General features: G+C 33.2%; 1 protein-coding gene across 1 annotated transcript; it reads left to right on the forward strand.

The window, feature by feature from the left end:
- The first annotated feature begins 4160 nt into the window (after positions 1-4160).
- On the forward strand, positions 4161-12346 carry LOC141718748 (isoprenylcysteine alpha-carbonyl methylesterase ICME-like). Its single transcript, XM_074521130.1, has 11 exons — positions 4161-4671; positions 4815-4891; positions 6827-6896; positions 6980-7060; positions 8717-8791; positions 9534-9635; positions 9709-9846; positions 10442-10507; positions 10602-10745; positions 11714-11804; positions 12070-12346. The coding sequence occupies exons 1-11, from the start codon at positions 4472-4474 to the stop codon at positions 12229-12231; spliced, it is 1206 nt and encodes a 401-aa protein (XP_074377231.1). The 5' UTR covers positions 4161-4471; the 3' UTR covers positions 12232-12346.
- Positions 12347-13165: the final 819 nt, after the last annotated feature.

Genomic DNA, 13165 nt, shown 5'->3' on the forward strand with positions numbered 1-13165 from the left:
TATATTGCAGAAGGTAAAAGTTGGGATGACTCTGACAATGATGAAGATGAGGAAGTTGGAAATTATGCACTAATGGCCTTGGAGCAAGGAGAGTCTTCTTCATCAAAAACACAGGTACCAACTCTTACCACCATTGATTTAAATGTGAATCAATATAAGGAAACTGTTGAAAAGATGAGCACATAAATGTTTCACATTCATACAAGTATGGTGGCTGCTAATGAAGAAGTAAGCAGACTGACAAAGATAAATGAGAAGCTTGAGAATGAAAAACAAGGAATTGGATTGTTGATAGTAGAGCTTGAAGCTGTAAAATAAGAAAATGTTTATCTGAAGAACAAGCTGATGCGTGCTAATGAGATTGAAGCTGTGTTAAGGGAAAAGCTGGAGAAAAATGAAGTGAAGTTGAAGTCCTTCAGGAATGCATCTGAGTTGGTTGGTCAATACCATGAGAAAAATAAGTCATGTGCAAACATTGTTATTGGTCTAGATTATAATGCCTTGAACAATAAAAAGAAAAACATAAGTGACAAAGAAAAAGCAACAGAGAATGAAAATGTTCCAGTAATGGTGAAAAAGGTTGGGTCACCTATGTTCAAGGCATGTGAAGTAAACTTCAGTGAAGAAGAGCTGATTATCAAGCAAGAAATTGCAGATGAAGATAATGAGAAGAAAAATGCTAATTCAACTCAATCTTCTCAAACCGAAAAAAATCTCATGGACAACCAAAGCACCATGACACCTGTCAACAAGCATGAATTTGTGTTAAACAATCTTCTCACAAATTGGGGGAGATTGTTGTGCAAGACATGCATGTACCTCAACAAGACTAAGTCAAATTGACAACCCTAAGTAAGTTGTATTGTTATCTTAGTTTGTACTTGTACTTGTAACACTTTAAAGTCTGTAAAAATGGAAAGGAGCAGACTGAAGTCTTTTTCCTTAAACAGTATCAAGCCTAAGGATTCTATCTGGAAGAAGATCAAGAAGATCATGCCTCAGAAGAATTTTGAAGAAATTTGGAGTTGAATAAATCTGTTTGGATAAAAATACTCTAAGTCAAGATCTCTACAAGTCACAGATTTAGTATTATAGATAAGTCACTCGAGAACTCCAAATGACTTATCGAGAAGTCAGGAAAGACACTAGAGAACTCAGAGAGATATCGACAAGTCAATTGAAGACATGAAGTTTGGAGATAACGACAAGTCATTTCTTCACTAGAGAACTCAGAGTTATCGACAAGTCTACATTCATTAGAGAACTATGAGTTATCGATAAGTCAAAGTCCACTAAAGAACTCAGAGATATCGATAAGTCAAAATTCACTAAAGAACTCTAAGTTGTCGACAAGTCAAAATGAAGACATGAAGTTGAGAGACCTCGACAAGCCAAAAGTCTCTTATAGAGAACTCAAAGACCACTATAAGTCAAATTTACTATGGAGTATTAGAGATCTCGATAAGTCAATATACTTATCGAGATGTCAAGATCTCTATATGCCTAACTGGAGATCTCGTGGTAAATTCTCAAATTACAAAATGCAGACCAGTTCAATATCCAAGATCTACAATCAACAAACAATCCAACCAGCTGGATTGACAAGTCTACAAAAGCAGCTTGAAGGGTGTGTAAAGATCAGCGGTGAAGATTAACTGACAAAGGAAGATCAAAGTAATCACAGGATGCCAAAAATATGTTAAACCAGAAATAGAAGATTCAATTTTCCTAAAATGGAAATGACAAGTGACAGTTTACTAAAGGTTAATATCATGTCTTATTATACACTGTGTAAACTAGTAGTTAACTGAATTATAAAGTTAACACTGGTCCTTTGTTAGATATAACAATTTAGATAGAAAAATATTGTAACACTCTCAAGGAGAAACTAAACTCTTTATCAATAAAGAGCCTAGAAATTTTAAAGCAAAATATTTTTAATTTTAATGTAAATTAAGTGAGTTTTGAAAGATTTGTGTTCTTTATTATTGCATGTTTATATTCTGCATTAACACAATTCTCTACAAAATTTAATTTACTTTGTTCAACCATAAAGATTCAAGAAAAGTATAAAAACACATAAAACACATTCACCCCCCTCTGTGTGTTATTCATTTCCTAACAAATACGACACAAAATATTTTGCACGAATTTTTTCGGATATATATTTTGCTATTCTCAAACTTAGGTATACACTTTGCACCATTTCAAATTCTCGGGTATACATTTCGCATTCAAAAAAAAGTTTTCACTAACGGTATTAAATAGTTAACGATTGTACACAAATTACATGCTTCTTGATAAATTCGGGTACACATTTAACTATTTTTAAATTACAGGTACGCAATTTGCACAATTTATAAAGTTTCATGTACACATCTTACTTTTTACTCTAAAAGTTCGAATTATAGTCTCCTTAATGTATATCAATAAATTTTAAAGAGAATTAATTAATGGATACAAGTTTTCGAGAAATTCCCTCCCGTTAAAAATAATAATTTTAATATAAAATTTGTGTTGTGTGTGATTATTGTGACATGTTAAATATATAAATCTATAAATTTTGCTTATTTTATTGATTTGATTGTATGGAAGGTAAGAGATTGATCATTATAAAAAATACAAGTCAAATCAAAATAAGTAAAATTTAGGGCTTTTTTCGTAAATAACCAAGTTTAAAAGAATTTTTGCAAAAGTACTGTCACTTTTTAAAATAAATTGCAAAAATACTATGTTCCAAAAAATATTTACAAAAATATGGTGGTTGCATATGCAACCATATCTGCAACTGCTAGCAAACATATATGTAACTTTGAAAAAAATCTTTTGAAAATTATATTTATTTGCATAATAAGTTGCAACTGGTTGTAAGACAGAAAAATAAATACCCCCGCGGGGCCAAACATTGCAACCTAAAAATCAACAAACTAGAAACCACAATATCCAAAGACTTGCCACCAGCCTTCTCCATTACAAAGTGTATACTATCCACTATGGCCACTTCCTAGAACAATTTAAGTTACTTGATATGTTGTACAACTTTTTTATATTAACACCGCAGGGGCAGTTGCATCTAGATACAATTGGATGCAACCATATGTAACTGAATGCAATCAAAATTAATAATACGGTTTGTAACTTTTGTAACCATATTTCAACCAAAAGCAATCACTATTGAATCTTACATGAGTGGTTGCATAACAAGTTGCAGTGCCCCTACAGGGTCAGCAATCACAGATGCAACCAAAGCAACCTGTAACTTAAAACACTCACCTCCATAGCTGCCACCACCACTACCACATTCATGACACCCACCTCCCTACACATCGCCACTACAACCATATCCACAGGTTACAGTTCCCTTACGGGGCCAGCAACCACAAATACAACCAAAATCAACCCCAAAATCAACTAAAAATAATCAAACCCACTCACCACTAACTCAACAAAGCCCCCTCCAACCACCACCACTCCATCATCACCCGATTACACTAATTACATTTTCGCTTCATTGTAATTTCATACCTCCGAACTCGATCCTCACTAATTACAATCAATCAATTCTCACAATGCAAATTACCTGCAATAAAGTGTGAGAGAGTGTATAGACACTTTTACCTAATTACATTTTTGCTTCATCCCAATTCCACTAATTACAACTAACCAAATTGCATAATTACAAAACAATCAATTCACATAATTCACTAATTACAACTACGCCTCGTCATCGTCCGACATCGGCGTCGGAGAGCTAAGAGTCTAGGGCGAAGAGAGGCTTCGGGAACTTGTAGAAGGTCCGAATTGAGAGAGGCGGTAGCGTACGGAGGTTGGGGAGAGGAAGGGTTAGGTAGAATCGGTGAGTGTAGAGAGAAGAAAGTGCCGGATTGAAGATAATTGCGTGTGTGTATTGCTCTGTATCTAATCTTATTTCTGCAAAATTAGTAATTTTTTATTTGTTGGAGAAAGGGAGATGATATTTTTGTAATTTAATTGTTTGTATATTTAAAAAGATAATAAATTTGCAAGAATTTAAGTAATATAATAGAATTGTAAATAAATATCTAAAAGTTGGTATATTTGTCAAATTTCCTAAAATGTATAAAAATTTGTGTTATGAGATGCCTTCGAAAAAAACCGTTTCAATAGTTCTCATTTGAATAAAAACGGGGGCAAGGGGAAGGGAGGATATCTGTTCACAGATCCCAACGCAACCAAACAGAAAAACAGAACACAACGACAAAACACAGACCTCCCTCACATGGACAAACAAGCCCTGCCTGAACCAAAACAAAATCCTAAATCTTAAATTATAAACTCCGACATCATCACATACACAACACAAGCCTACTTTGTCAATACCACTTACTTTCACAGCCCATTATTTTTATTATTTCAAGGCATCATCAATTCACACCTTTATTTTATTTTTTTAAATTAGATTCCCCCCTTGTCTTCTCGCATCGCTTATGTCATGTCGTCGCCGGCGTCCACTTCCGACCATAACAATCAAAGAAGGAGGAGACCGAAGACAACGTCAACCGCCGGAGAACCATTTCGGCGCCGGCCGAGTTTACTTGATCGCCGGAATTCCCTAACTCGTGACATTGAACATGCAGCGGCCGAGACTTATTTGATTACTCATCTTGCTTTTAAACTCCTTAGTTATCTCGGGTTAGTACCATGTTTTTTATTTATACACTCTTGCATTTTTCGCATTTATTCTGTTTGATTTTGTGTATTTATGCAATGTAATGTCATTGTTGCTTTGTTGTATGTTGAAATGAATTCTAGCAGTATGTTGTTTATTTTTTCAGGGTAGGTTATCGATGGATCTCGAAACTACTTCAACTTTGTTTGTATGCTCTCTTCCTTATGCCTGGTTTCATTCAAGGTGACTTGCCCTCCTCCCCCTTCTATCTACATGTGTGTCTACTTTTTCGTACCGAAACTAAACTAATTTAGCCTACAAACTAACAAATGATTTCTAGTATTGTCACGGTGATATTGTAGTACTGCAATGTGTGATTTGTAATGATGGATAGGTTATTTTTTAGCTGATTTGTATAGTTCGTAGGCTCAAATGATTTTTTTTGTGGAACATGATGTATGTATGGTCATGTTCGGCTACAGACTTCTTATAATAATAACTGTATGAACTTAGAGAATATGCAGGATTAGCAAAATATACACTAGGATTCACCAAAAACTATTAACATAAAATTTTGTTTGCAAATTGTAAAACATAAAACAGTGTACACGAAAATATTAGTACTTACCTGGTTGGTAACTAGCTTGTAGCTAAAGTGGTTTGTAGTTGAACATTTCTATATATATATATATATATGTATATACAGAAACTGTGCTAGGAAGTTGCCTTAAAGCGGTGACTAGGAATTGAACCGACAAATATGTTTTCTTTCATAAATCTATATATCAGTTCGCATTTGGTGTTATTATTGCTGTATGAAAGGAGGCAATGCCATTGGAAGTGTATGCTTGTTTTAGGAGACTAGTAATCCCTGGACTGTTGAATTATTGCTCTATGGTCATATATTCAGTCCTTAAATTATCCCCTCGACTGATTTCAATCACTTTGCAGTACTTTTTAATGGGACCAATTGATTGATGTTACCTAGAAAGAATGTGAGATTAGTAAATTTCCAAATTGTACGAGAAAGTGAGCACTATAATTAATCCGTATGATTATTTTCAGTGGTTAATAAGTATGACAAATTAAGTGAAATTGAAGACAATCCAAGGATTCTATTCATTACAAGCAGACATGGCCTTGGTATAAAATCACCTCATTCATTTGATCTTTAATCTCTTAGGAAGTATTTTCAATCTCTCGGAGGCCTTTTAGATGTGCAAGTATGTTATATGAGAATCTGAGTTTGAAGTAAAATCGTCTGGCTACTTCATAACCAGATCTTTTGTGCTATCAGCTATGACTATATATTTTATTATTTAGAGAGCGCTCGTCTGTGTCTTGGTCTCCAATTTCTGCACTTGCGTTGTTCTCTTTCTTATCAGATCGGATTGGCATTTGCACCATGAAGCACTGATATGTCTATCCATGGTGCAAGTAGTTTGTACATGGTACAGAGTATAAAGTAGGTATTATTTTAGAAGATGTGCACAATTCAGTGGACAGTATTCTCCCGGTGATTTGTACTGATGAACAAGTCATAATTGAGCTAATTTGTAGAGTTTGTAGGCTCAAATGACCATTATAATTCTATAATCCATAAAATTATTTGAATGGTTAATAAGTATGATAATGTAAGTGCAAATTCTAGGCAATCCAAGGATTTTAATGCTTACAAACATAACCTTTGTATACCACCTCAGTAGCTGGTCTCAAACCTCTTAGAAATTTTATTTCCATCTGTGGGAGGCCTTTTAATGCAAATATGTTTTATGAAAGTCTGAATAGAAAGTAAAAATAATCTGGCTACTTGTACCCAGAGCTTTTGTACTATCAGCTGTGACTATAAAGTGTATTAGATATAGACCGCTTGTCTGTGTCTTGGTCTCCAATTCTTGCACTTGCATTGTTCTCTTCTTTTATCAGTTCAATTAGTATGTGCACTATGAAGCCACACAAAATGTCTATCCATGGTGCAAGTGGTTTGCACATGGTAGGGAGTATAATTGAGGTATTAAGTTCCTGCGTCAAAAGATGTGCACTATTCAGGTAAAAGTATTTTCACTGCTGCTTGTGATGTATACTGTTATCTTCTTAGTTTGTGGCCTGTTACAGTTCTGTCATGTACCGATTCCTCTCTAGATTACTGGAACATGACAATCTATAATTGTCTTACAGTTGGTTATCAGTATTTCTTTTCAAGCCAAATACGACGGAGTATTGTTTATGGAGATCTGCCAAGAAACAGGTATTCAGTGGACCAGATCATATTCAAATTGGCATAGTTGGTACATGCTTACATGTGTATATTAATACGTGACTAAATTGCAGGTTGGATCTATATTTACCAAAGAACACGGAAGGCCTGAAACCAGTTGTTGCATTTGTGACTGGTGGAGCCTGGACTATTGGGTAAGTCAGATAGCTAGTTTCTCTTCAAATGGCTGAGGTATTTGATCATTTAAGCATGGCGTAAACTTTTTTTGACATAGATCCTCACGTCCTACTCTCACAAACATAGCAAGCATAAAAAATTATGCAGGAAAAAAATGCAGAATCTGTTAGTCGAGAGGAATATTTGTTTCAAACGTGGCTGCTTCTATTTTTTACTTTTTTGATTTGATTTACCACTGATTTTGAAGATCATGTACTCCACATATGTTTTTTAAATAAGAGTTAATTACACTTTGCAACCCCCCCCCCCTTCATTTTAAATCAAAACAGTATGCCTACTTTGCAAAATACAGTTTGCAACCCTTAATTTTCAATATTAACTACAACATGCATCCCTCGCGGTTATAAAATTGAAATTGAGATGTTGATATTAATAACTAAAATTTTAAATTAATTAAAATATCTATTTTAATGCATTTTTTACATGAAAAAAATTATAGATATTTTCTATCAGTAATATTCTAAATTAATCATAATGCTAAATACTTAAAATATATTTATTAAGCAAAATATATGTTTATATATATAATCATAAAGTTTCTAAATTTTAAAATTTTAAAAATTATACTGAGTAATAAAATAATTGACATTAATATTATTTTTATAATTTGAAATTTTAGTTTAATTTAAAATTTTTATTTAAATATTTTGCTGAATTTCAATTTTACCCTCCACAATATAAATATTTTTAACAAAATGGTTAAAGGAATGCATATTGTATTTGATGTCTAAAGTTAGGGGCAAACTGTATTTTTGAAAGTAAGTATATAGTTTTGTTATTTAATGAAAAGTAGGGGTTGCAAAGTGCAATTAACTCTTTAAATAATGGTAATAATCTCAGACCGCCATTGCCTGATGGTTTGAGAAAACCTTGGACAATAGCTCTCTTTGAATTGACCACTACTCCTTAAATCACTAAATGGAAGAGCCATAGAAAGGTTATTCAGTTTATAAGATCCCAAATTTATTGGGAGAGACTTAGTGGAATTGATGTTAATATGAAAATTGCATGTGCAAGTCGGTCCATTGTTGGCCTCAATCTCTTCTCCAAATATTTGATTTTCAGATGAACACCTGTTTGTGATGCTAAACATTTTTTTTTCTTGCTAATTAATGCTAAACTTAGTATTGTCTCAACATTCTAAGCGAGGAAACAAAGTGCAACGTGTTTCAATATAGAGCTATCCTTTCTTTGGCCTAGTATTAGCATGACAAAAACTGACATTTTTCCGTGGGAATAGTGACATGTTTGTTTCTATAATATTATAATCTGATTATATGATATATAACTGTAAAAATCGAAGTTATGACAGAGAATTTACAGTAGTAATCATTGTCTGGGTCGTAAAACTCAATTAGAACCAAAATACTTGAAATGAAATATCTGTTTGACATGCGACCTATCCCTCTTGATAGGGTTCAGCCTTTTAAACAATTTAATCGATCAAGTACAAAGAACATGTGAATTCTTACAAGTGCTCTTGTTGTCAAATTTTTTTTGGAATTTTTTGGTGAATTATGTCAACTTCAAATAGGAATATCAGAGTTCAGACAAACTTAGAAGAAATGTATGTTTTTTGTCTTGTGGATCTTGACGACTCTTTGTTGATATAGGTATAAAGCATGGGGATCTCTTTTAGGACAGCAATTAGCTGAAAGAGAAATCATAGTAGCTTGCATAGATTACAGGTATTGATATGTTTGTATTGTGTATTTGATTTGCACACAGTCTGTCACATAGGCTTATTGCTTGGTCAAAAATCAAAATATACTGAAGTATGGTGTTTATTTTATGCAAAAACTTGATTTTACAGTCATAAATAATACTCTATATATCGCCATCTTGAGTCCTTGTGTTAGTTTAAACCTGTTTAACTTACTGCAGAATACCCTCCGATTCAGAATACCATATGGAGAATGACAGTGATAGTATTTGTTTGCCCGCCATACTGTCACAAAATAGCCAATGTTCAGCAATTCTTTCATTAGATATAATGTATGCATTCTTGCTGGATATTATATTCAAGGTGAATGTAAAACATGATCCTGGTAGCTTCTTGCTACTAAATCCTTGCACTTTTTTGAAATTCTTGTTTAGTTCTGATAATTCCCCTCTTAAGCCCCTGAAGGCCCTCTGCTATTGCTTTAAATACTCTGGAAGCCTAAGCCTTCACCTTGGCAAAAAATCCGAGCCTAGATCAGATTAAAGCAGCTTAAGTTTAAAAACTATATCTGTTCACTATTGCACAACTCTGCTTTGCAACTTCCCTTTTTTTTTGCTAAAGACCTCTGCTTGGTAACTTCTAGATGCATTAGACCCTATCTCTAAGACCTTATATACGCGAAATTTATAATTGTGACATTTCTTATGCACATATTCTTTTTTTTTATGAAATATGTTGCATAAGCATAATATAATTAAAGAATGCAGAAATTTTCCTCAAGGAACAATTAGCGACATGGTTAAAGATGCTTCCCAAGGGATCTCATTTGTTTGCAACAATATTGTTGACTATGGAGGTGATCCCGACAGGTAAAAAATTTGATCTTATCATAATACCATCTTGTCTCTTTTAATTATCTCATTTTTTTTTACCTTGGTGTAGAATTTATGTAATGGGGCAGTCAGCTGGTGCACATATCTCCACTTGTGCTCTTTTGGAGCAAGCTATCAAAGAATCTAAAGGAGAGCACATTTCTTGGAGTGTATCTCAAATAAAAGCTTATTTTGGTTTATCAGGAGGGTAAGCATTACTCATCTTACATACACAGTAGTATGCATCAGCACCATCCGCATATTTATTTCCTTTATCGGTCTCACATTTTTATTAGAGCTGTAAACCATATTAGACACTTCGAACTTCTTTCAATGTTGACACAGATTTAAGAAAAGTTTGATGAGAAATTAGAGTGGTATTTGGGAATTGTTGTTAGACTCAGGCTCATCAAGTACATTTGGATCAGTTAAATAGAAAAGCCATCATTGGACCGATAATCAGTAATGTAATAGTAATATATGGACAATTAAGCAAATTGAAACTATTGACTCACATTCTCTGGCTTGAAAGTATTATCTGAATGCCAAGTAGCTTCAAATCTAATTTAACAGTTCAAATTGTAAACATTTTTTATGCTCAACTTTTTAGCAATTTATTTATGGCTTGTATTTAATAGCTAATCCTTTGATTGCTCAAAATCATCTCAATCTTTACTTGATTTACATTTGAATTCAATAAAAAGAATTCATAAATAAAGTTATAGCTTTATGGTACTCGGTCGTGATCGATTCTTTACAACCTCTATCTGTGATAATTTGTTGTTTTGAATATTGAGGAATAGGTACAATTTAAGCGAGCTGGTTGATCACTTCGATCGCCGAGGATTGTATCGCTCTATATTCCTAAGGTACATGTCATTGTTACTTTTGTTGTGAGTCAAATGTATTTGATTCACTAGTGTGGTTAGAGAAATTACTTGTTTCCGTGGTATCTCATTTCAGTATAATGGAAGGGGAAGAATCATTGCGGCTTTATTCACCTACTGCCGTTATACAAGATCCAAGTGTTAAGCCTGCTGTTTCGCTTTTGCCCCACATTGTCCTTTTCCATGGAACTGGAGATATTTCCATACCGCACAATGCGAGGTCTGAATAGTTTTTAAGATAATTTTGCTAATTTCTCAAACTTCATATATATACATATATAACTTTGTTCCTCATGCTTTGTGATAATGACATCTTACACGTCTATCAGAACTTGAAAGTTCTTTTTACATCTTGATCTGATTGCCAAACACGTAATTTATGTTTACAAGCATCAGGATTATGAGAGTGAACTTTTTTAATATGGACAGCATTATTTCTGTTCGTTACCTTGATTATATGAAAATAAATTGAAAATATTTTTTTTTGCTTATGTCGTCTGTGTACTATATATTGCATATTATTATTGTTGTTGTTGTAAGAAGTTAAATAATACATTGGCGATGCAATTCGAACTGCTGTTACAGATCTAGGGTACAGGTACAAAGTGTGTGCACTGCGCATGCTTTGGAAACTTTATCAATTACCGTCAGCCCCATCTGGGAGTGGCTGCTCATTTAGTACAAAACCCAATTTTTTTTGTTGGGTTCTATTATGTCTTTGATATGTGTAGCAAGGATTCTCTGTTATGAAATTAGCTCATAACCTGGTTAGGAGCTGTGCTATAGTTAGACTTGTAGCAAATTAGCTGGTCATTAAGTAAATATAATTGGTAAGTATGAGTGCTAAAATACCAGATTCTTAGCAGTCCAAAGGGTCTTTGTTAGGTTTAAAATGGTTAAAAATTGAGGAGTTGTTGAAGTAAATATTCTAGTGATTACTGATTAGTTGGTAGCTTTTGTATTAATTTAGTTATGATAAGTTTTATTCACAGCCCAAACAGTAACTATGCAATTAAATGACATCCATTTTTATTCGCTGATATACAGATGAGACCTAAGTTTACTTCTTGTGTCCAACTTTTTCCAAGTGCATACAAGTTAACAGTCCTCAGATGATGGATTAGTCAAGTTTATCATGTTTTATGTTAACAATTGATGATCTCGATCGAAAATGTTGTATTTTTGCAGTCAAGATTTTGTGGATGCCCTGCGTAGCGTTGGAGCAAATGCTGAACTGATTTTGTTTGCTGGAAAAACTCATACAGATCTATTTCTCCAAGTACGATACTTTAATCTTTTTTTATATGTTGCTTACCTAGACTTACATAGTTGCATGCCTCCAGAATTGGGGCTTATTGGTCTGTGTATTCTACAATTGCCTGTTGGACAAGCGTTACTGCGAAGTTTGTCTGGATTGAGCAATGTTAAATGCAGGCATACAGCACGTATAAGAATTATACTCGTCTTTCATTTGTCTCCTTGTATACAACAGACCAGTTTATGTAACCTCGTTAAACTGCATTTGCTTTATTTGTACTTTGTAGGATCCTATGAGAGGTGGTAAAGATGAGCTTTTTGAATACATAACTAATTACATACATGCTGGTGATGAGGAAGCTCTTGGTAAAGATGCTATGACACCTCCAAGAAGGCGACTTGTTCCGGAGATCCTCTTGAAGCTGGCTCACGATGTGAGCCCTTTCTAAGCTCGTACTTTGTAATTATTAGATAGCAGAGTTTTCTGTTTGTTTTTTGTTGATGTTTCGACTATAAGCTAAATCAACAATTTATTAGTGCATATTAATATCATTTTTTCCACAAGAGTTGCAGACATACACTATTACACGATTCTTTCAATTAATTTGTAAGCCTAAATTACGAAAATTGGATCATGCCAGAACAGTTAGAACATTGAAATAATTAAGTGAATTATCTAGTTAGAGAGTTTCAATTACTAAAATTGGATCGTGAGAGCATAACTAGAACAATAAAGTGATCAAGTGAATTACTTAGTCGAGTTCCCTTTATAAAAATTGGATCACAAGAGAACAATTAGAACAAGTAATTTAAAGATTGCCATAAATAACCGAGAGTTCCTGGTTAATTTTCAAAATGTTAGTAACTTGTAACAAATAAAGAAATTGAGATAGTTGTAATACTGTTTTTGCGACAAATTGTAAAATCTCAATAGAGATATCCGAACTAGAAGACATATATTTACTGTTCAGCATCGAAATGATTTAATTTTGGATATGTTTACAGTTTCAATCTTCTGACACGTGCGTTTTCTCAATTTTAAAAATTATATCCTATATATAATTAGTTTAAGGGATATAAAACGGTATGTTTTGATTGTCGGGGGTAATATTGTAATTAAAGATAAAATACAATTGATAAACCTAAACCTAATAAAATTCATAATTGAAAAAACTACTACAATTCATAACTGAAAAAACAAACTAATAAAATAAATTTGAAATTACTATCATAAAATGTAAAGTACTTTTTTCAAAATCATTATCGGAACCGAAAAATTATAAAATATTATAATAAACCCGACAAGATGAAAATTCCAAATAACTTTCCAATTTTTGATCAAACTCCACTATATAAATAAAAAAATAACTACGTAAACATATG

This window comes from Apium graveolens, chromosome 4, assembly GCF_009905375.1.
Source record: "Apium graveolens cultivar Ventura chromosome 4, ASM990537v1, whole genome shotgun sequence".
Taxonomy (NCBI): Eukaryota; Viridiplantae; Streptophyta; class Magnoliopsida; order Apiales; family Apiaceae; genus Apium; species Apium graveolens.